General features: G+C 35.1%; 3 protein-coding genes across 11 annotated transcripts in view; all 3 read left to right on the top strand.

The window, feature by feature from the left end:
* tncb (tenascin Cb) overlaps positions 1-6614 on the top strand; it is a 129666-nt gene extending 123052 nt beyond the window's left edge. For 6 of the 8 annotated variants that reach the window (XM_068221089.2, XM_021475994.3, XM_073949760.1 and 3 more), the window contains 4 exons: positions 2540-2636; positions 2767-2928; positions 5052-5215; positions 5315-6614. In XM_068221089.2, coding sequence (XP_068077190.1) covers positions 2540-2636; positions 2767-2928; positions 5052-5215; positions 5315-5425 — 534 coding nt within the window. In that variant the 3' untranslated portion in view covers positions 5426-6614. The remainder of the gene's footprint in view (positions 1-2539; positions 2637-2766; positions 2929-5051; positions 5216-5314) is intronic. The other 2 variants (NM_130907.2, NM_001312916.1) reach the window with 1 other exon arrangement.
* Positions 6615-8604: 1990 nt separating this feature from the next.
* b3galt8 (beta-1,3-galactosyltransferase 8) lies at positions 8605-11728 on the top strand. Its single transcript, XM_068221440.1, has one exon. The coding sequence runs from the start codon at positions 8671-8673 to the stop codon at positions 9646-9648; it is 978 nt and encodes a 325-aa protein (XP_068077541.1). The 5' UTR covers positions 8605-8670; the 3' UTR covers positions 9649-11728.
* A 1919-nt stretch (positions 11729-13647) lies between these two features.
* The window catches only part of zgc:162952, a 29139-nt gene continuing 18864 nt past the window's right edge, over positions 13648-23922 (top strand). The window contains 2 exon segments of one of the 2 annotated variants that reach the window (NM_001089574.2): positions 13648-14096; positions 14529-14633. In NM_001089574.2, coding sequence (NP_001083043.2) covers positions 14603-14633 — 31 coding nt within the window. In that variant the 5' untranslated portion in view covers positions 13648-14096; positions 14529-14602. 2 annotated transcript variants of the gene reach the window in all.

Raw genomic sequence — 23922 nt, 5'->3', positions numbered from 1 at the left:
TTCTTTGGTATGTATTGAATATTTATAAGATTTTAACTGAAAAAAGGGCAATTACAGTCAGGGGTGATTCTAAGATTATCTTAATAGCATTGCACAGCGGGATACAAAGACCCAGCAGGGTTTAATCTTAAAATTCCAATAGCCAGAATGCTTACACTATTAAACCCCCAGATTTTAGTGTTCACTACATTACTGCAGATTGTTTGTAAAAGTGATTGTGCCTTCAGCTTTAATCTTAAAACAACAATAAAGGGAAAAAAATAATGATTATTTTAAACTGTGCTGGTGTATCACGGCTGAATAACTATGAGCACGAACTTTAAGGAGCTTTTAACATACATTAAAAGTATTACACAAAAATCACTTTTATGTGAAGTTTATTTATAAACTAATTTCGAGAGAATCACATGCTTATGATTGCTTGTGGCTGGTTCCGCATTATTAAATTTTTTAACAACCTTCGTTTTGAAGAATCCCCCCTTCCACCGCTACTACTCTTCCTTTCCTAGATGGTTGCCACAGTGCCCCAGTGTTTACCACTGTGTCCTCACTAGGCCCGGATTGGCTAATCGGGAGGACTGGGAGAGTTCCCGGTGGGCCGGTCTGTTTTTTGGCTGCGAGGGCCGGTGTCCCTATAGCTGCTTGAACACTCAGCAGTCTTGAAATTTTTTTTTTATTTGTTTATTTATTTGACCATGGCATCTCTCTTTTAATTCATTATTTTGCCGCAGCTATAATTTTTTCATTTATTTTCTCACAGACCCGTGAGCAAAATGCAGCCTGCAGGTTAATGATAACGGAACTATCATTCGACCGCAAACAGCACTAACATGATAGTGCCATTGTGGTCCAGTGGTCAGCACGATGCGTTACGATGCCACCGACACAGATTTGAATCTCACCTTAGGGATTATTATTTATTTTATTTTTTAAATTTTTAGTGTTAAGACATATAATACTGTTTGGGATACTTATAGGTTTACCTATTTTATTTTTATTTTTTGTGACCACCGTTACAAAGGACTGGATATCTATAAAGAATTTTGCATAGAATATATATTGAGATAATGCAGGAAAGGACATTGTGATGTTTTAAAGAATAGTGTTGGAGCTTTAACTACCCTTAAATGTTTTGATATTTATGAAAAACATTTGAAGTTCTAAAGCAACTGTTTCCTTAAAAAAGACATGATAGTGTCATTGGGAACTGAATTGGAAATGACCTTATTTTAATATAGTCAGTCATGTACTGAGATGGGCCGGTCTAAAGCTTGAAACGCCTGGGCTAAAAAGGAGTCCCACTCTGGCCCTGTGCCACACAGCAAGAACGTTACTGGTTCTAGTCCTTACCAAGCCAGCCAACGTTTCTGTGCGGAATTTACATTTTCTCCCCGTGCTCACGTGGGTTTCCTCCGGGTTCCCCGGTTTTCTCCCACGGTCCAAAAACAAGTAACTTAAGTTAATTGACAATCCAAATCAGCACCATAGACATGCTCCAAGTTAGTAGTTATCTCTTAAGATCAATGACTATCTGTTCATAAGCTACTACAGCAGGGGAGTTCTCGAGATCTACATGAGCTCAAACTCCCCTCTCGGCTTGCAAGTAGGAGGGAGCCCCAGGCTTGAGAATCTTATGAGCTCAGGGATATCTCCCGGCGAGCTTGCAAAACAAGTTTTATAATCAATCATCTGCTAAATGTGAACTCATGAATAGGGCTTTAAACACAGTTGTGTGTCATCAATATGTGAATATAAGCAGCTTCTAGCGGTAAAATTTATTCATTTTATTTTTAATAATCACACTTCATAAAAATAGACTGCAGAAACACTTTGACATTCTCCCTTTGTACGTGTCATCAGAGTGGGGAAGCCCCGCCCATGGGTAATGATCTCTCCTTGATTAGCATAGGACATTAGTCTTGTTTTTGAATCTGCCACAAATGCATGTGTAGCTCCACCTCATCTCATTTCAATTTAAAGCTACAGTCACCAAAAAGGCGCAATTAAGATCAAAGCCTAAAAGAGGCTGTTTTAAAGAGTTATAAAACATTATTTGTGGGGCTTGAACTTCACACACACACACTCTCTCTCTCTCTCTCTCTTTCTAGGGATATCAGACTTATTTTAAATCTTATAAAAAGGGTCATAATAGGTCCCCTTTAATGTTTGAATCCCCCAAGTTGCACGTTTTTCTTGTTTTTAAGCATGATAGTACGAAATTTAGTATTTCCACACAAGAACATAAAAACTATTGATAAGCCGTTCAAAAAATCAGTTGTTATGTGTGAACATGGCATAAATAAAAGGTGTACATTTTTCACTTTATTGTAAATAATGCAATAATATAAGGCCAGAATTGTATATTCATTTAATGTATGTATGTATTTTTAAATGAAACGATTATTTATTCTTTGTCAACTATAACTGTAATTGCAATCAGAATATGAGATGTTCTTGCCTCAAAAAATTTACTTTAGAGGCCATAAAAGCCTCTTCTATCAATAAAATAAAAAGTCAATACTATATCGTTGTACCTCAGGTGTTTGTGAGGCGGCAGAGTGGCAAAGTGGAGTTTTTCAGAAACTGGAAGAACTACACGGCAGGCTTCGGTGACCTGAATGATGAATTCTGGCTTGGTATGTTTAAATTTCTGCACACATCAAATTGCTATTATTGCTCTAGGAAGCACAGAGGCCTAGAGGTATAGTTGATACGGTGTGATTTTCGCAAATGTTGGTCTATAAATCTCATTGTGTGTGTCTGCAGGTCTATCTAACCTCCATAAAATCACCTCCTTTGGGCAGTATGAGCTGCGTGTGGACCTCAGAGATAAGGGCGAGTCTGCATACGCGCAATATGACAAGTTTTCAATCTCTGAACCACGTGCTCGCTACAAAGTCCATGTTGGAGGATACAGTGGCACAGCAGGTGAAGTCTTCACTTTACCTCTGTTTATAATAATTTTAAAGGGACAGTTCACCCAAATATTCTAATTCGGTTATCATTTACTCACCATCCACTCGTGACAAACCTGTTTGCCTTTCTTTCATCTATTGCACACAAAAAAACATATTTTGAAGAATATTGGAAACCAGTTGCCACTGGGTTCTACAGTATTTTTTTCCTGCCATGGAAGTCAATGATTACAGGTTTTCAGCTTTCTTCAAAATATTATCTTTTATGGTTAGTATGACTTGTAAAGGTTTGGAAGTACTTGAAATAAAGTAAATTTTCATGTTTGGGTGAACTATGCCTCTAAATAAAAAATTTTCTACACAATTTATATGCATATATTAAAATAGTTTTAATATGTATTTGATATGTACAGTAAGTGGCAAAACAAATTTTGTTTTTTTCATTGGTTTAAAGAACTAATTATGGCTTTGTCCTTAAATTTTTTTTTTTTTTCGTAAGGATAGGAAAATTCTTTCTCTGCAAACTTGCATATTACATCTTATTATAAACTTAAAGGATACAATTAACTGCTGAGCCCTAACACTTTATTTTACACGTTACATCTACTCGACATGTTACTATTCATGAGATGAATAGTAAATTATGCTTAGCTACACATAATAACCGTAAACCACTAATAATCCTAACCTATAAATGTTCTTATTTTTTAGTACCCAGTGTTTGAATGTGTGATTATTTAAAATGATGTGCAACTACAAATTAATTTATTAAGTATTTTTAGACATAACCCTCTTGTTTAGCCCTGAATGCAAACATGTAAATTGCACTAAGGCAGGTTTTACTTTATTGTCTAGATCTAATAATAAAATGTTTTTATTATTATTATTTCAGTTTGTTTGTTGAAAACATTTATTTACTTGTTTAATTATTTTACCACGAATGTCCCATTGAGATATCTTCTACCAGGGTGTCCTGGCCAAGACAGGCAGCATAGGACAAAGTTACAAAAAAATAAATAGACATAAACACATAGACACACACAAAAAAAATTGTATAAACCATAATCAATTGTTAAAACGTGCACTGTTCTAAACTGAGTCTTTAAAATATTTATAAAAATTGCAATAGATTGTGCGGATTTCATAAGTAGTATATGTTGAAGCTCATACATTTGGAGCATACTTGGAGAATGCAGATCAACCTAACTTTGTGTGGAAAAAAGACATCTTAAGTAAGAGTATATCTGCCGATCTGGTATTGTAAGTATTTGAACAGTACTCTAACCAGTAACCATATATATATATATATATATATATATATATATATATATATATATATATATATATATATATATATATATATATATACTTTGGTAATTTACCAACTAAAGCTTTACAACTGAAAACTAAAATATGTTGTTTTCACCTCAAATGTAATGAGGTCCATTCTGTCATTTCATATAAATTACAGTGATGCCTGTGTGTGTGTGTGTGTGTGTGTGTGTGTGTGTGTGTGTGTGTGTGTGTGTGTGTGCGTGTGTGTGTGTGTGTGTGTGCACTTGAACCAGTGACAAATCTTAACTATCACTATGATAAACAATATCCAATTAAAAAAAAAAAAACATTCAGTAGTGTGTGCATAAAAAGTAGATCACTGTAATCTAATAGTAATACTGATAGAAATGTACTCTCAACAAGACGTTTTCAAGCTGCGAAGAAAAATAATTTCAAACAGCAGCTTCCATTATATAATACCAAAACAGATACATGTAAACCAATAAAATTATTAGGACATCACTACTGGCTGATGTAGTGCAAATGATTAGAGAAATGATCTTCTATAGAGTTCATTTCTCCAGTGAACTAAGCTTTATAGACGCTAAAACTATTTTGAGGGTCCCTTTTTAGGTGGAGGAACTTTTGCACAGTTCCTAGCACTATTAACAGAAGTATTTGCTTAATCATTCCTTATGACTTGAGTTTGAGTTCTTATTACTAAGTTTAGTAATGACTTATGATAGAGTTCGGTAACTTTGGAATTACATGTCAACTGTTCAACTAAAAGTAAGTCTCCAATACATTAGCAATCAATGGTAGCTGACTTATTTCATGATTCTTTTTGTTTCTTTTTTAAAGGTGATTCAATGACATATCATCACGGCCGTCCATTCTCAACTTACGATAATGACAATGATATAGCGGTCACCAACTGTGCTCTGTCATATAAGGGAGCTTTCTGGTATAAAAACTGTCATCGAGTAAATATAATGGGCAGATATGGAGACAACAGCCACAGCAAGGTACGCATTTCATACATGCTTTCTACAGACAGATTCCCTTTAAAAGACTATTGATGAGGTTATGAAATGTATACATAATGTAAATGATTTCATCCCCAGGGTGTAAACTGGTTCCACTGGAAGGGTCACGAGCACTCTGTTGAGTTTGCAGAGATGAAGATCAGACCTGCCAACTTCAGGAACTTTGAGGGAAGAAAAAAGCGATCATAAACCACTATACTTCAGCTGGATTCAACCAACCCATTTGGCCCCAGTTCCTCCTGCATCATCTCATCCCCTTCATCTACCAAAGCCACTGCCAGGAGCCCGGCCTGCTCTCTACACTCGCCTGTTCATGGAGAACAAATTCAACAACAAAAGTTTTCACCCCACCTCCCATTCAAAGCTAAAGTCCTAACACGGTCGTGTATGTGTATACACTTCTGTCCACATCAATCTGACAGTAAACCAATAGACTCATAGTGAAGTGGTAAACATTACACACTGTGCCTGTTCATCATAAGCACACCAAAGACAGACCCTCCGATAACATAAAACACAATGCAGACAGAGAGGAGATTTTGAGTTTGGCTTGGTGCTTTCAAGTTTTAAAAAATACTGATATTATTCTTTGTATCGCATACAGTTACTGTGGAGAGAGTTGAATGTTTGTGTGTGGTGTTTTTTTTTTTTTGCATTAGAGCCTTATCCTGAATACGTTATTTTCTCAGTTAGGTTGAGAAGTTTAAAAGCACATGATTAAAAAAATCTAGTGGGGAGGCTCTCGGATATTTTATTTGTTTTTACCTCTTTCTTGGCTGTCTGTGATAAATCGAAGTACCCATCCTCTCTGTCTTCTCTCTCCGACAAAATCTTGCATTCTGCTGATCAGTTTCCAGAACCGGAACCTTTACAGTACTGCGAAGTGTTCATTTATATGCACCTTTTGTCGTGTTTCCTGTACCCTATACCTCTATTGGCATTCAGTCACAGAGCATAAGAACATTTGTTGCTTGTTATTAAAAGAAAGATTTAAAAGAAACAAAAGTTAAGGCAGGACCTATGTTCAGTTTTTTGGTTTTAAGCGATGCTGTGTTCGCCAGTTATGAGCTTGTGTAATGTTCAAGATTCAGAAAGAAAAAGTAACAGCCGGGTTTTTGGAATTGTTGTAAACATAGCCTTATATGAAAGTTCTGTTTGCAAGAAAAAAAAAAGAATTAATATACAGAATAAGTCTTCGTGTTTGACCCTACCCTGCTATTGACTAAACCACTGACCCTATACAAACCTGTGTAAATTATGTCTCGTTTTGGTATTTGAATATTTTTGTTTGTTCGATTGTTTGTTTGTTTATTAAATGGGTGTACAACAGGTGTTTCTTTGTAACCCCTCTTACAATAAAACAGATTTTGTTTAATAATTATTGTTTACATTTTTTGTGACAGCAGAATAATGTCACTAGTTCGAGCCTCATTTGGCATTTCTGTGTGGAATTTGCATGTTCTCCCCGTGTTCCCATAGGTGCTCCGGCTTCCCCCACTGTCCTAAGGCATGTGCTATACGAGAATTGGGTAAGCTAAATTGTCCGTGGTGTATAAGTGTGAATGAGAGTGAATGGGTGTTTCCCAGTGATGGGTTGCAGCTGGAAGGTCATCCACTGCATAAAACTTATGCTGGAGAAGTTGGTGATTCATTCCGCTGTGTGGGTCACCCTGATTAATAAAGGGATTAAGCTGAAAATAAAATAAATAAATGAATATAGTCTATATCTTTAAACTACACTGTAAAATCCTGGTTGCCTGAAATATTTCTGGATCAAATTAACCTTGTGAGTCCATAAACTGACTTAAAACAGCTTGCATGACTTCTAAAATTAAGTTAGAACATGATTAACTTTGTTATGTTCAACTGTTACCATGAACTAAAACCTATGCTGTCATGACTAATTTATCACACAAGTTATTTTTTACAGTGTATTAGTTATTTAAAAACTGGTTTTAGCTCACTATACTAGCTGCTATCCTCTATGGATTAGTCATGCTAAACATTATAGATCTAAATATTAACACTTTGCCTCACCCAGTAGTTCATGAAAAGACAAATCTTTGATACAATGTATCATATAATCTGTTACATTTTAACAAAAGCTGTTATATAGCTATTGCTGTTTTTAAGCTGTGGCAAATTTTATGTCATTCAAGTATAAGTGTGACCATGCAATCTGGTTGTCAAACTAAATAATATTATATAACAATTAAACACTAATTCATTCGCAGTAACCTGGTTGCCAGATAGAGGCGAAAAATAATAACTACTTTTTGTCGGATGACATCGTAAATATTTAAAATTGTCAATTTAAGACTGCGCTCTTCATTCTCCTTTTTGAATCTGCTTCCTCATGTACTACATTAACATTCGTGCTCGACGTCACGTCTGTTATGTTTATTGTTCATATTTGTAAAATACTTTGGATACAAACATCAAATAGTTTGTAAATGTAAATATTAGATGTAACTAACGGTAATGAAGTAAAACGAAAACTGCAATACATAATTAGAAATACTTACTGTGGTTTAATGGTGTTCAAACTAAAACAATGTATATTAAGACATTGATGATATACAGTATGACATGTCATTATTATCAGCAATGAGGGGTTGGCGGCGGCAGCGCACTCCATTGGCTTGCAGTTCATTCAAACGGATCTAGATCCTGAATGTAAGACAGTTTATCAAAATGACGGTCCCTGGCATGTTTGTTTAGTTTATTGCGGTACCACGCGCTCCCGATTTCCTTGTATTTCTCCAGCTTGACCATATATCACTCTTGCGTTATGTCTCTCAAGTTGTCTCGGGAAGCGATACCTCAAAAATGGCGCAGTTGTGACGTCACACACAACAAACGCACGTGACTGACAAAGACCGATTAGCCTCTAAACCTCAGCAGAGATGTTTTCCTCGTAACATCATGCGTTGCCAGATTGTGCGAGAAGAAATGCGTTTAAACAAGTAAATACATTTTTACCTGAGTTTCTAATAATGGTGCTGGTTTTGTGAACATTTTTATTATTATTAATAATAATAAAATGATTTGCTTAATCTTGCTACTGCTATTAAAGAAATGTATCTCCTCATTAAATCACACTTTCGCTTCTGTACACGGTATATCCCAATGAAATCTGGCAACTCTACATAAAACACTCCCCCGAGATACTGTAAATATTTCAAATAATTAATCTAGCTCAGCTTAGCTAGTTCATGTTGTAATGAAGTCCACAGATAAAAAATACAAAATGAAACTACTTTAAAAGTGGGATAGCAGTTGATTTACTAATTATTCGTTCACTTTTACAAAGGTTACGAGTCAAAACAAGTGTCAGGGGGGCTGGGCGTTGGGCGTTTCTGCCGAGCATACGACCGAGGTTGGTTTAGCGTGACACGGAACTCTTCTAACTTCCCTCAAGCTTGTATCTCGCCATGCGAAAACGATCGCGATTCAAACTTTTCACGTACCTTGCTTTAGCTGGGTTAATAACACTTGTTTTCTTCGCTTTTAACAGTTTAGTATTTGATCCGTCTGTTCCGGGAAATAGTCCTATCTCTAAAGAGCTATATAAAGTGATCTCACCTTCAACATACAGGTTTATACTGAACCAGCCAGAAGTGTGTGAGAAGAAAACTCCTTTCTTAATTCTGATGATCCCAGTTACCCTCAAAGACGCAGAGGCGAGGACTGCTATCAGGAGAACATGGGGTCAAGATGGCTTAGTTCCTGGTGTGAGTATTTTGCATTTGTTTGTCGTTGGTCAGCCTGCACGAAGTGACCCAGTATTGCAGGAACACCTTCAGAAGGAGAGCAAGGAACATGGAGATATTATTCAGATGGATTTTGTGGACAGCTACCAAAATCTGACAATCAAAACAATGATGATTATGAATTGGGTAGCAACTTATTGCCAGAGTGCTTGGTATGCCATGAAGATTGATGCTGATATCTTTCTTAATGTCCATTACTTGGTGGACTACCTGCATGGCCAGGGTGAATCAAGGAAAGACTACATCACTGGATCGGTCATTTCTGATGCAATTCCTCACAGGGACAGCATCAACAAATGGTACATCTCTGAGGACCTTTACCCAAAATCCTGGTATCCACCATACGTTTCTGGAGCTGCCTATGTTTTTTCCACTGACCTGGCTGGAAAAATATCATGGGCCTCAAGATTTGTGCAACCAATTCCACTTGAAGATGTCTATGTGGGGTTGTGTCTGGACGTGCTGGGTGTAAAACCAGTTTATGCAACACAGTTTTTAGGACTTCGAAATCTTTTTGAGGTGCGCAGACTTAAATATGAAAGATGCACTTTTGCCACACGCATTATAGTCAATGGTTTTAAGCCAAAGTATCTTATTCGAATCTGGCATGACTTTCAGAAGTCTCATTTTGCATGTTGAAAACAAATTAATTATATAATTACCAGTGCACTATAATTAAATAGAAAAAAATTAATTATAATAATTACCAGTGTTGGGAAAGGGCGAAGCAGTGGCGCAGTAGGTAGTGCTGTCGCCTCACAGCAAGAAGGTCGCTGGTTTGAACCGCGGCTTTGCATGCTCTCCCTGCGTTCGAGTGGGTTTCCTCCGGGTGCTCCGGTTTCCCCCACAGTCCAAAGACATGCTGCAGGTGAATTAGGTAGGCTAAATTGTCTGTAGTGTATGAGGGTGACTGGCCCAGACGACAGGCCGGCCGGAATGTGTAAAAAAAGTCGTTATCATATGGACAAGTCTAAATAGAGACTTGTTCCAAAGAGTCGACCCCGCAATCATACGGGACTAAGGCCAAAGAAGAAGAAGAATTACCAGTGTCGGGAAAAGTTACTTTTGAAAGAAATGCATTACAATATTGAGTTACCCCCCCCCCCCCCCCCCCAAAATAGCTAGTTGTGTTACTTTTGTTACTTTTTATTACCTGGCTTGATCTCTTTGAGAAATAAATGTTTACTACTTTTGTACTATTTGTCTTAAATAGAATCACTGTTCATTGAGACAATCCCCTTTTCCTTTTCTTTGATGCGTTCATTAATGAACACATTCTCATGGACTGCATTTTGACTACTTTAATTTTAATTCAGCAATGTATGTTTTTAAAAGCGGATTAAACTAAAAAGTAACTCATATATTATTACTTATTGTTTATAAGTAATGAGTTACTTCACTCATTACTTAGTAAAGTAATATCAAATCAAATCACTTTTATAGTCACATCATAAGCAGCACTTGTACTATAATGAGTGAAATGCTTAGGTGCTGGCTACAAACGGTGCAAAATACAGACAGTGCAAAATACAACAACAACATACTCCCAAAAAAACAAAACAATATACAATTGGCAATAAACATTATGTAACTTGCATTACTTGCAATGTGTTACCTCCAACACTGATAATAACACATAATAAACATAAATAGTCATTGTTATGCAAATAGAAATAGAGCATCTACTGGGTTAAAGTGGAGATTAGAAAAACTTTAGATAACAGAAACCCAGAAAGGCTTTTTTTCACAGAAGGTGAAAAGTCCTAATATGAATGACAGTCTCTTTTTATTGGCAGATTATTGGCTAAATAATGTGCCCTACTAAAGCTCCATTTGTTTAAACTAAATGCTTGTGCTCCTGTTTTTTTCTCTATGTGTGTGTATTAGAATATTAAGTAAAGATCATGTTCCATGACATATTTCATAAATGTCCTGCTGTAAACATATATTAAAGAAACTTTTTGATTATTTATATTCACTGCATACTTGTATCTCTGCCAAATATTGTCATATCATAACATATGCATCTGTGGAAAGCATATGTATTTGACTTTAATGTGAAGTATAACCACTGGTTTTGTGGTTAAGAGTCACATATACAGTATTCAACATTTGAAGTGAATCAAAAATGGTTTTCAAAAATTGTCCTAGGAAAAGAATGAATGCTGTTCAATAGTTTTAGGACAACTTTGATTAAAAGTGATACTTCACTTCAAATGTTGACTACTGTATAATGAATATATAAAAGAGTATTGGACAGATATTTACAATTTAAATACATAAAATTTTACTTATTCAGCTAAAGACTGCATTTTGTCCTTATTGCCACAGTTGCTCGGTATAGAACATTTGATCATCAAGCAGATCACAAAAAGTCAGGTGCAAAATGTAAACAAATGGGGGCGCTCTTTCCTCAGTAATGTCAAGAGGAAATAGCTTTTAAGTTTTTTCAGGATGCACTTTAGCAATGCATTATTCACTGAAAGATTGCATGCTTGATATTTGGTGTATATTTTATAATCAACTCAGCTCTGTGCTGCATAATGATGTCCTGTAAATGTACCAGCCTGAGAGCCTGTATAATGTAGCAGATAGGATTAGTATTGCATTACGTGGTGTGTTAGCGCCTGGAAATCTGCTGTTCAGACACAAAGCATTTCGCTTTTATATACACAATAAAAAGCAATTTTAAGTCCTTTAATTAAAGTTGGCATTTGGCTGAATTGTCTTTGTTGCTTTTGTTTTGTTTCTGTAAATTATCAGTTTATCTACAAACCAGATGTAGTCTTCATAGTCCGTATCTGTAAGCATCATAGGTGTGTTACCAAGCCGGAGTTGTGTTTAAATCTGTATTTTATAAACTAATCTTTATAACGAACGAACTGCCATTGATTCATTTTCGGCTCTGAACGAGTCACTGACGGAAGCGGCTCGGATTGGAGCGAGTCATCTTCTTAAAGAGGCAGTCAGCCAAAAAAAAAAAAAAAAAAAGATAAATAAATAAAAATTAAATAATTAATTAGGTTAATAGCCTAATTCGCCTCAGTTCATCTAAGGTGACTTGAGAACAATGGCAGATTGTGACTTTTTTAAATTGTGAAGTTAGCCTTTGCCAATGTAGATGTCTTCATTAAGTGAATTGAATGTAAGACATGCTGCACTTTTTTCATGCAGGTTCATTTTGTCGACTGTCACAAAGACTATAGAATACAAATAGCCTTAAAGGGATATTGACTGTCATTCGTAATAAATAATTGTAAATGGATAAGTTGTGTTTGAATCTGTATTTTAATTATTATAATTACAACATAGCATAAAAGCAGCATAATTTACAACAGCTTTGAACATGGCTTATTTAGAATAAAAATACAGAACATTTTATAATAGATTTTTAGTAATTATCATTGGATCTTTGTACACAGCATGATTCCAAAACAAATGCTTTTTGATGCTTCCTAAAGTACAGTACAATGAGGTATATGCACACTGATTTTAATTTCAGTCAGCCAGCCCCAGGGCTTCCGGTTAATTGTCATCCCATACAAAATCACAGCGTTCAAGATCTGATTTCTTAAAAAAAAAAAAAAAAAAACAGAGATCTTCACTGTGCCTGGCTGAAATATGATATAAAGTGGGTATCAGACCAAGCAAGAAGCACTGCGTTAAATTCTTTGTTGAATTTCAGCGGTAACCTGCTGCTAATGAAGGTGCATGCGTTTAAACTGTCCTTTGTCCATTTTTATGTTTTAACAACCAAATGAATGCTTAATTCTATTTGACTGATTATATGTGAATTGCATTACTACATTTATGCTGTAAAAGGAACCTTATGAAATTGAAAATAGTCAAATTAAGCTTTCACCGGAAGTTCATCATTGACTGAAAAACACTAGCTTTGCCCATTGCCCATCATCGGGTTAATCCACAGTTCTGAGCAAATTTCTAAATGTTTTCTCTCAGCTTTCTCTCATGAGAACGTATGCAAAATGTTTGTTTGAATTCTTTTTTTTAAATTGTTTTAAAATATAGCTTCTCTATATAGTTTGAGCTTTGGAAAGGCACTGTATATATAAATTGTATTGTATTATTATTATTATTATTAGCTATTGTGTAATATGGTCATATTTTGCCTGCATGTGTTGTTGATTTGTTTTACTCAAAAGCAGTTATTGCATTTTATTTATCACAAGTTTCATTTAATATTAAACCTGAATGAGATTAGTTCCTAGCCATTTCAACCCCAAAATAGCAACTTTTGATTTTCTGTCAGTCTTACATGTAAAAAAGGCCAAGTTTTAAATAGGAAAATTAGTGAAACTCTTATTTTGGAACATTTGGAGTGATATGCTAATGGTCTAACCCGATTCAATGATTTATGCTAAGCTAAGCTAAAAGTGTTCAGCCAGTCAGATTTTTAATTCAACTGAGTAAATGAACAGTATGTTTTATTATCCATTTTAACGACATGGCTTTTAAGTGAACAACCTACATATAAAAAGTAAGAATTATTTATGGATGTGTGAAAATAATGGATGTGTACTCAATTAAAATACACGTTGAGTATAATTTATTATATTTCTATTAGATAAATGCTTAGAAGTGGGCAAAAAACTAAATAAATGTGACCACTGAAGAGGAAAACGCAGTGCACACATTTACAGTGAAGAGATTCGGAAGATTCGAGTCACTGAATCAAAACTATGCCCAGTTCCAAACAACTCTGCTTTGAAGTGGTCCAACAGGTGGGTGGAGCAGAACGCAACTATTATGACGTCATGGCAACTGGCTCCCACTACACACACACACACACACACACACACGGTCCATTAAACATGTATTTGTCATCCAGGCTGAACCGCTTTAAACCCTGTCGAGCAGCTGAAGGAGGGTGTTTCAGTGAGTGTTTGAGGACAGTCAGCTTGAGTGACTGACGGTAAATGGAGTCCATCCAAGAAGCGCAGTAGAAGCGATGCCACCGGTTTGTCTCCGACTAGAACTTGTTTATGGTTTATAGTCGATACTATTTGATCGGTCAGCAATCAATCAACAGCAGCAGCGGAGGTGAAAACACCGGGGTGCTTTCTGCTGTAAGTAACCCATTGATTTATGTTTTTTTCCCCAGAGTGCTGTGGTGTTGTGCTTTTTTTTTTTGGTTATTTTCTAGTTATGTGTGTGTGTTTGTTAGTCTGAAATGATTCTTTAGACAAACGCACGTGCATATTAAAAATGTAAACCATTTCTGGTTGTCAACAGCATCTTGCTCATCCATCCACCCACTCACCCGTCTGTCATTTTCATGTACTCAATTAGCAAATGAACAGTTTGCAGCAGAGATAAAACTGGAATATAATAACTATTTCAAGTCTTTCTGTCTCGTACAATGCAATGTGATTTTAGACTTTATCAGAGTTCATGTTGCATTTAAGATGTCTTGTCAGAAAAATGTGTTTAATGTTTGTAAGTTCTTGCTGTGTTTTGTGTGTCTGTTCATGGTTGCTTCTGTGTGTCCCTTTTCTCAGCTTCTGTCATATAGGCACTTCCCAGTTTGTCTGTGTTTTGAGTTCAGACGGACCTCCCCTCCACCCACACCAAGATGCACATGAATAGCTTATTAAACCAGTGCAGTAAGTAACAATGCTTGGAAATTAATCAGTGTTTTGTCAACAGATGAAACAGTTAGTTATGCTGCTACTGTATACACCTGCATGTGTCATAAAGAACTGGTTTTCAGCATTACTTTGCTCTGCTGGCGAGGTCAGAAATTTGGACTTTGCAGAAAGAGGCTTAATTGTCTTTTTGATTTAAACAGCTAAAACAGTTCAACAGCTAAAATATCATTAACATGTTTTGGCAAAAAATGTTTTTAAAAGTTATTAAGATTAACGTTAATGTTATGTATTACATAATGGAAGTGCACAATTGGAAGAGTCACGCTCCTCCATCAAGAACATATTTTATTATGCACAATATTCTGGTGGGTTAGTTTCACAGTTTGTTTTTAATGCTATCACATCTGTTGGATTATTACCTCACCTCATGTAGTACATGCACATTACTTAATTCTGCATTTAAGGCTTTTACATATAAAATGAGTTGTCCACTCCACTGTATTTGCTATTTTTATATGGATATATGCATTGGAGACCACATTAGAAAGTTAGATTGCTGCCGGAAGTGATGTTAATGAGACCACAAGGGGAGCTCTACCTGCGGTCTGTGTTTGTCCTAATGCCCCAGTATAGTGAAGGGGGCTCTATACTGTCAGTGAGCTCAGTCTTTCTGATGAGACATTAAACCGAGGTTCTGACTCTCTGTGGTTGTTAACAATCCCAGGATGTCCTTTGAAAAAGAGTAGGGGTTTAACCCTGTCATCCTGGCCAAATTTGCCCACTAGCTTCTGACCATCATTGCCTCCTTACCCTCCCCATATCATAATTGCCTTCATTACTCTTGTCTCCTCTCCACCAAGCGAGTGTATATCATCTCTATAAGCCTGTTGTGTGGTGTGCGGTCTGTCGCAATATGGCTGCCGTCACGTCATCCATGTGGATACTGCGCAATGGTGTTGGATGAGGAGATTCCCCCCAATGTTTAAAAAGCTTTGAGTGACCAGAAAGCTCTATAAAAACATAAGGAATTATTATTATCATTTAAATGAAAGGGGTCCTAGGTGAAAAAAATATATAATTAAATGCAATTAAAATACACTTAAATACCCGCAAATAAATTTTTAGTACATTGTTATTTTTTGTGTTAAATGAAAGTTTGATGGTTTTACACTATAAATATCCTAATTAAAAGTATGTTTATACTTCAGTGGGACTTTAGTACACTTGACAAAAGCATACTAAATACCAGTAATACTTAAATAAATTTTTAATGTACTACAATAAAGTACACTACAGAAAAAACATCCAAAAGAGTTTTATTAGTGTGTTTTTTTTTAAATGTGCTGTAAATGCTTCAAACATGAGTTGATTTTTAGTACACTGTTTACATACTAATCCTAAGTTTAAAATAAGTTAATACATAAATATTAGTAATGTATTCTATTATAATCTATTAGTAATGTATTGTAGTAGAAGTACATTTTCCCAAAACTTGTACTTAAGTACACGTAATATGAATGCATTATTATCATTAACACTTAAATTGATTTTGAGTGTGATAATTTTAAGTTTACATTAAATTGACTTTATTAAAAATCTATTACTAATGTATTGTAGTAGAAGTACATTTTCCCAAAATAATTTTAATACAGTATTTAGCACACTTTTTTTTTACAATTTATATATTATTTTAATATATTACTATTATACTTTAAATTAGTCATAAATATATTTAAATGTTTAAAAGTAGGGTTCAAATGTATTTCTAGTTGTAACTAAATATATATTTTTTAAAATACAGATATAGTATGTTAAAAGCACATTTTAGTTCAATTTCAGGGTGTCTCAGTTGAGTACACTTAGATGTTATTAAGTTTATCTTAACATATACTTAACACTATCTTTTAGTACATTAAGTACAAAATTAGTGTGCGAAAACAAACACTTTTAGTACATTACTGAAAAGTGTACTAAGTATACTTAAATAAGATGCATTTTAGTGCACTTTTTTTACCTGGGATAGTCTACCCCCAAATATCATTCTGTCATGGTTTACCACTTACTTGTTTCAAGCCTTTGAGTTTTTTTTTTTTTTTTCTGTTAAACATAAAAGAAAATATTTTGAAGAAAGCTAGAAGCTACTGACTTCTATATTATTTGATTTTCCACAATCAATGGTAAATATTTTCAGCAATTTTCAAAATATCTTATTTTGTGTGCAACAGAAAAAAGAAACTCATAAAGGTTCGGAACCACTGAGTGAAACAGTGAGAAAATAAAAGTTTTTGGTTGAACTCCCTTTTTAATATCAAAATTTGTATGGATTATCAGCTTCTAAATATAAAGAGTTAATTGTATTGACCCAAATGGTCATAGTGTTGGATCCCTGATATTATTTTTTTCTTCCTTGTATTATAGTGATTATTAACTTTCATCTGATTGGGTGGACCAACATCAGTCTGAGTGGAACTAGTGCAACCCTGAACATTATGTAGCCTTGCCATTGCTTTGCCTAATTTGTTTGGTAATGTTGGAACTCAATCAGAGATGTCTGGCTCATTAGAGAGGTTTGATAATCTGCGCTTGACCTCTCTCTCATACCCATATTGCTGGGAATGAGTTGGCAGATTCATGCTGAGCACGTCATGAAGAGAATCTTGCAGAATAGATGTTCATGCATCATCTCTAGAGCCGATGACTTGATATTGTTGCCTTGGTTAGACTCATTACTCAGTGTTTCAGACAAGGCTGCTGCGTGTATCGGGTTGAAAAACATACCCTCAGTTCTCATCCTTGAATATTTGATGAATGTAAAATGCATGTCTCTCTTATGATGTGAAGTGACATTTTTCCAATAGAAATATATAACTGTCTTTGGTACTTTTTCCTTTTATGGACAGCACAATTTTTCGTTCACGAGAGTGTATATCTTTCAGTCTGTGCCCTCGTTTTGACATCACTGAGATCCTCCCTGCCCTTTGGTGTGAGACAGGAAAACAGCTTTCCTCCCTCCATCTCCTTCCAAAAGTACACAGCCCTGTCCTGTCCCTCCCCTCTCATATGAGACAACATATGTTTTTAGGAAGCTCTAGGAATAATTCTCTTAAAATTGCATTCATTGTGCACAAATAAGTACAGCATAGATGTATGTAGTTGGTACAGACTTGAGACACAAAATGTAATGTTGTTGTAATGGGTCAAAGCTGAGGGTAGATGAGCCCAAAAACTCAAACTTGTGAAGATAAGATGATGTGAGGAAGTGCGTAATGTTTATGTTGATGAAGCCTTGAGATGTGCTTGGCATTGAGTTGCATACATGACATAAGAGGTTTCTAATCGGTGACTCAATCCATCTGATAACATCAGAAGTGTCGCTACACACTTAATACAAACAGATACTGTACATGATGATGACTTGTGAAATGCAAACATAGCAACAATTCCAGATATACTGTAATTGGGTTGGTTAATTGCTATTAATTTTTTATACACTTATTTAAAAAATTTATTTATTCATTCATTTTCTTTTCAGCTTAGTCCCTTTATTAATCTGGGGTCGCCACACCGGAATAAACCGCCAACTTATCTAGCATATGTTTTTACGCAGCGGATGCTCTTCTAGCCGCAACTCATCACTGGGAAATTTAAAAATATAAATTTTTAGAAATTCATACTTCTATTAAGCAAGCATACTTCAAATAAATCAGAACTGAAAGTCACTGTTACCATAAAGTCTATTTTGAAAACATGTTCTTAAAATAATCTTTAAAAAGAATCATTGTTTCCTTATTCCTCAAGCAGCACAACTGTTTTCAGGATATAGTATAGAGTTCAGATAGTAAAATCCTCTTCTAAAATAACCATTTTTCTCAGCCTCCCATGTTTATGTTTGGTTATTTCACTTTAAAGGCATTGAAAAGAAACTATTCTTCACCATAAAAGTGAGTTTACTTAATCGTAATTTACTTTAGCCTAAGAAAAATGCTAATTTTAGAAGTAAATTTCGGACAGCACTTACAGGCGTTTGCATCTATTGTCTATATATATAAACACACACATACACGCTGCACTGTGTAATAAATGAGCATGTTCTAATGATTTCAGAGAGATTGCATGACTGGCAAAATAAAAATCCTGTATTTCAATATAGACATAACATGATTTGCTTTACGTATTCCAATAGAAAACATATTTTAAAAAAACTTTTTGTTTTACCTAATTCCTGCCAAATACATGCTTAAATACGCATAAGAGATGTATGCTTGATAGATAAGTAAAAATGAATAGCCATGTATGTATAGTTCTACAGTGCTAAATTTAAATGCTGTAAGTAATTATCAGGATTCAAAACATCTGATTTAATAACATCTAGTTAATAAGGCCTAGTTTTAATACATATTTAAAATGTTTTACTTCAACAAAAGAAGCTTTTCATGCTATAAATTTGATGTGTTCATAGGGTCAATATTGCAATGTGCTCATCTGCAATAGTCACATCGTAGGGTCTGCAATGTCAAATGAAGAGTAATTGCACAATGATTTAATAGTTAAATGTAGCCATTATAGAAAGAATTGATCCTTTGCATGCATTTTTAGGGCAGAAGACTTTGTGGGCATTTCAGGCAAGTATGTATCTATAACAAAGATAAGTTGTAGGGCTGCACAATATATCATTTTAGCATCGATTTCGCAATGTGTGAATGCTCAATAGTCTCATTGCAGAACCTGCAATATGGATTTGGGATTATAGTTGACCAGGAGCCACAGTTTAGAACACATCACAATTTAGGTGTCATTTCAGTTTAATTATAGTAAATTTTAAGTTGATCAATTGCATGTGTTTTTAAGGCCTGTAGCTGAGTAAACAATTTAAGTGAGTTTAAAGCATTTGGGCACAAGTAATTATTAGTTTTTTTCCATTATTGTGCAGCCGTATGAAGTTGTATTTATTTATTTACACAATGAAGATTATACAGTGTTTTATTTATCTGAAAACTATTAAATTACTTTTAAATCCACAAATATGTTTATCTTCACACAATAGTATTGTTCTGTGCATGAGATTTGTTTATTATATATTTTATGCAGTTGCACTCTCCTGCAAAATTATGCTAATCAATTGAAAATTATAATATTTTTGCAAATAGAGCTATTTATGTTATCTGGTGAAATTCTTTGCATACAAAGATGTATATACTGTATATTGCAGAAAGTCAAAATATCACAATGTCAGTTTTTTTTAATATCATACAGGCCTATGTGATCATCACTGATATATGAATTCAGCAGATATAAGTTGCACTGCATCGCAGTTACATTGTCACTGTTTGTGATTGCAGCCTAATATAGAGACAAAGCAGTCTCTGTTTAAAATGGTTATGGTTAGGAAACTAGATTTGCTGTCCCTTTGATTGATTTTTTCCCAGACAGGTGGGCTCCAGTCCCAACAAACTCATTACAAATAGACATCACACCTAAATTGCTTAAATAATTGAGTTTGTGCATGCACGCATTTGAGCTTGATCAATTCAGCATGCTGCTTTGGACATGCTGAAACCACAGCTCCAACACCAGACAGATAGAGATGGAAAAAAGAAAGACATTTGACATTTTTTGATGTTTGGTTGGTATGCCACTGTGCTGAGTGTTGTTTCGTGAAGAGAAAGAGAGTGGGAGAGAATGTGAGGGGGAGATTTCTGGAGCGACGCCAACAGATCCAGTCTGGAATAGACTACAGCTACTGCCTCTGCAGTTCACACCAATTCCAGAAACCCTGTGTGGAGAGGGAGAACTTGTCATAATGTGGATAAAAAGAATGCACAAAAACAATTGCACGACATGCTATGCGTTGATGCTTATGGTTTGAGTGAAAGCGGATTTACTTTGGTGTGAACTTGAGCAGCATGTGACATCACTGTGACTTCTTATCGCCGTCTGTATCATCACTGTTCTGGCTTTCATTTGAATATGTTCAAGTCTTTGTCTCATGCTTCTTGTCATGTCCCTGGATCTGTAGGATCAATTGATATCGCAATATTCATCTTAATTTGCATGTTAGGTAATGTTTTCACCACAACACATTCATTAAACGTATTTTGCGAAGTGCCTTGGCTAGTTTAGGGTTGACCTAGTATTTAATAAAAAATGTCACTAAAAGAGATTAATTCAGGACAGAAACATTGTTAGTGTTGCTCTAAGACAAACAAATGGTTCGTTCTGGTTTGTTTGGCAAAACAAAAAAATTGTCTTGTCTAAAATATAAATCATTTGGTATTAGTTTGTTGCTGTATTGAATGGTTGTTTAACATCAGTATCAGATTTGTGATCACCCCCACATGCTTTAAATTTGTGAAAAATGGCTCTTTTGCTCGTGTAATGTTTTTTCAGTGTTGTTATCAAGTAAAAATTGACCCAATTTTGCCCTGAGGCAGTAAAAAGAAGTACCCTTATTGCATGCACACACAATTTATATATATATATATATATATATATATATATATATATATATATATATATATATATATATATATATATATAAATACATACATACATTTCTAATCAGCCAATCACATGGCAGCAACTCAATGCATTTAGGCTATAGACATGGTCAAGACGATCTGGTGCAGTTCAAACTGAGCATCAGAATGGGGAAGAAATGTGATTTAAGTGACTTTGAACATGCCATGGTTGTTGGTGCCAGACGGGCTGGTCTGAGTATTGGCGAAACTGCTGATCTACTGGGATTTTCACGCAAAACCATCTCTAGGGTTTACAGAGAATGGCCTGAAAAAGAAAAAATATCCAGAGGGCGGCAGTTCTGTGGGCACAAATGCCTTATCCGAGGTCAGAATAGAAAGGCCAGACTTATTCAAGCAGATAGAAAAGCAACAGTAACTCAAATAACCACTCGTTACAACAGAGGTATGCAGAAGAGCATCTCTGAACGCACAACATGTCAAGCCTTGAGGCAGATGGGCTACAGCAGCAGAAGACCACACCGGGTGCCACTCCTGTCGTCTAAGAACAGAAAACTGAGGCTACAATTCACAAAGGCTCACCAAAATTGGACAATAGAAGATTGGAAAAAACGTTGCCTGGTCTGATGAGTCTCGATTTCTGCTGCGACATTCAGATGGAAGGGTCAGAATTTGCCGTCAACAACATGAAAGCATGGATCCATTACTCTATGCCCTAAAGGATTAAGGCAGTTCTGAAGGCTAAAGTCAATTAAACTAGGTACGAGTAAGTTGTACCTAATTAAGTGGCCAGTGAGGATAAATACTAAAATAAACGTACATGTAAAGAATGAAAATTTGGCAACTATCAGGTAACGTAAAGCATAATTGAAAAGAGAAAAATGAGCAATTGAACCAGTTACAATTTTTTTTATTAAAACCACATTTAATTTGTGTGCAAAAAGGGGAAATCTAAAATCAGATATTTCTTAAGGTTTAAACATCTCTAGGCTGTCGACACCACTTGTTTCCTGTTCTGGTGTTAAGCAGTGAGTCACTTCAACTTTGTGGAGTTTACCTGATCAGTGAGTCAAAGCAGTCTTTAGGTTATAAGCTGTGAATGAAAGTCTGCATTGTCAATAAGAGTTCAAACAGCATAAAAAAAAATTCTCAAATTAGTGCTTACATGAGTTTTAGAGCTGTGATTTATTATTTTTTTCTTCTTGTAACTATTCGCTTGGTCCAAAAATGAAAGGAAAAAATCAGTTTGCAGAATGTGTTATTTGTGCATGCTAGTTGTGTCTTCCTGTAAAAGTTAAGAGGGAAATTCCTCTCATGTGCGTGTCAAGTCCGTTTGCGGGCCTTGTGACGGCATCCTCTGACGTGCTGTGTAAACTTGAAGTCAATGTCTCCCTTTGACCCTCATATTTTACAAACCCAGAGTCTCCTCTCCAGTGCCAGACATCAGCTCCACTTAGATAGTGTCTGTTTCCTCTGACAGTAAGTGGGAGTTTGACTCTACTTCCACTGCTGAATATTTTCACTCACTGCATTGTTAACTTGTGTGTTTTCTGTCTCTAAATAAGTTTACATGATTGATGTCTAGATGAAATTGTCAGATGATGTAAATCAGCTTCTCACAGGAGGAAGCTTTGGCTTGCAGCTTGGTCCTAAAACATCAACAGGACGTTATGTTTGTTGGTTTATATTTATTATTTTCAGTATGAACAATGTATTCTACTCCGTAAAACCAAAGTCAACTTTATCAAATTAAACGTGTAGTTGACTCAAAATTTGCTGAAAGTTAATTCTACTCATTTGAAAAGAGTGTTAAATGTAAAGAGTTAAACACCTCATTACTTCAACTTAAATGGAGTAAGTTCACAGTTCTCGTTTAGACCAGTTTTTTTTAACTCAAATGGTTTGTAGCAATATATTCCTCTCAAACTGTTTGAGTTGCCTTAACTTATTGGGTTTACAGTGCTAAGTTGGTTTGAGTTCTCTTCATTTATTGGTTTAACTGTGCTCAAATTGCTTCGTTTACTCAGAGGGAGTAAGTTCACAGTACTCATTAGGATTAGTTTTTGAACTTATGGTTGGTTGCAATCGGTTTCCTCAAATGGTTTGAGTAACCTTACATTTTTGGGTTTTACAATTTGGTATGCTTATGAAGGTAAAACATTATCAAGCTGCAATTAATTGCTGAAGCCTTTTATCATGCCATGCACTATTCTCTTTATTAAAGATTACTTTAACATGTATAATAACAAAAACATGTTTACATATGGCTTTATACATGTTGAGGGTAAACATGTTTCAACTAAATTTAATTGCAAAATGATTATGAAGTACAACAGGTACCACTTTACTATAAAGCCTCATTGGTAATTGTTAGTTAAATGGATTAAAGTTACCAGTGAGAATTCCAGAATCATTACAGTATAACTAGTAGTTTTAATTAAAATGATACAACTGAGTTTTATTATTTACTCCATTTAATAAAATATAACACTGTAAAAAATGCTGGGTTCCACACAATTCCTACATTTGTCCCAACACAAATTAAGTTAACTTAAGTTTTACAAATTTAAGTGGATCAAATATAAAACAATTAAGTAGTCCCCAAAACACTCAGCTAAGATTAATAAAAAAAAAAAAAAAAAAAAAAAAGTAAAGTTCTAAATGAACAAATGGTAACTATTGGAATCTAATTGCACAGTGCTAGCGTATAATAGCCCTATAAATTAGTCAGAATTTAAACAATTGTCAATCAATATTTCATCATGTAGTTGTAACAAGGAGACTGACACGGAGGGATCCATTATGCAGTATTTATTAATCACAACTTC

The sequence above is a fragment of the Danio rerio genome, chromosome 5, assembly GCF_049306965.1.
Source record: "Danio rerio strain Tuebingen ecotype United States chromosome 5, GRCz12tu, whole genome shotgun sequence".
Classification (NCBI taxonomy): Eukaryota; Metazoa; Chordata; class Actinopteri; order Cypriniformes; family Danionidae; genus Danio; species Danio rerio.
Note: the sequence above shows the minus strand (reverse complement) of the source record. Positions and strands in the feature narration are given on the sequence as shown.

Coding starts and splice junctions, on each gene's coding strand:
- b3galt8 (XM_068221440.1), top strand. CDS start 8,671: ATGCGAAAACGATCGCGATTCAAACTTTTCACGTACCTTGCTTTAGCT.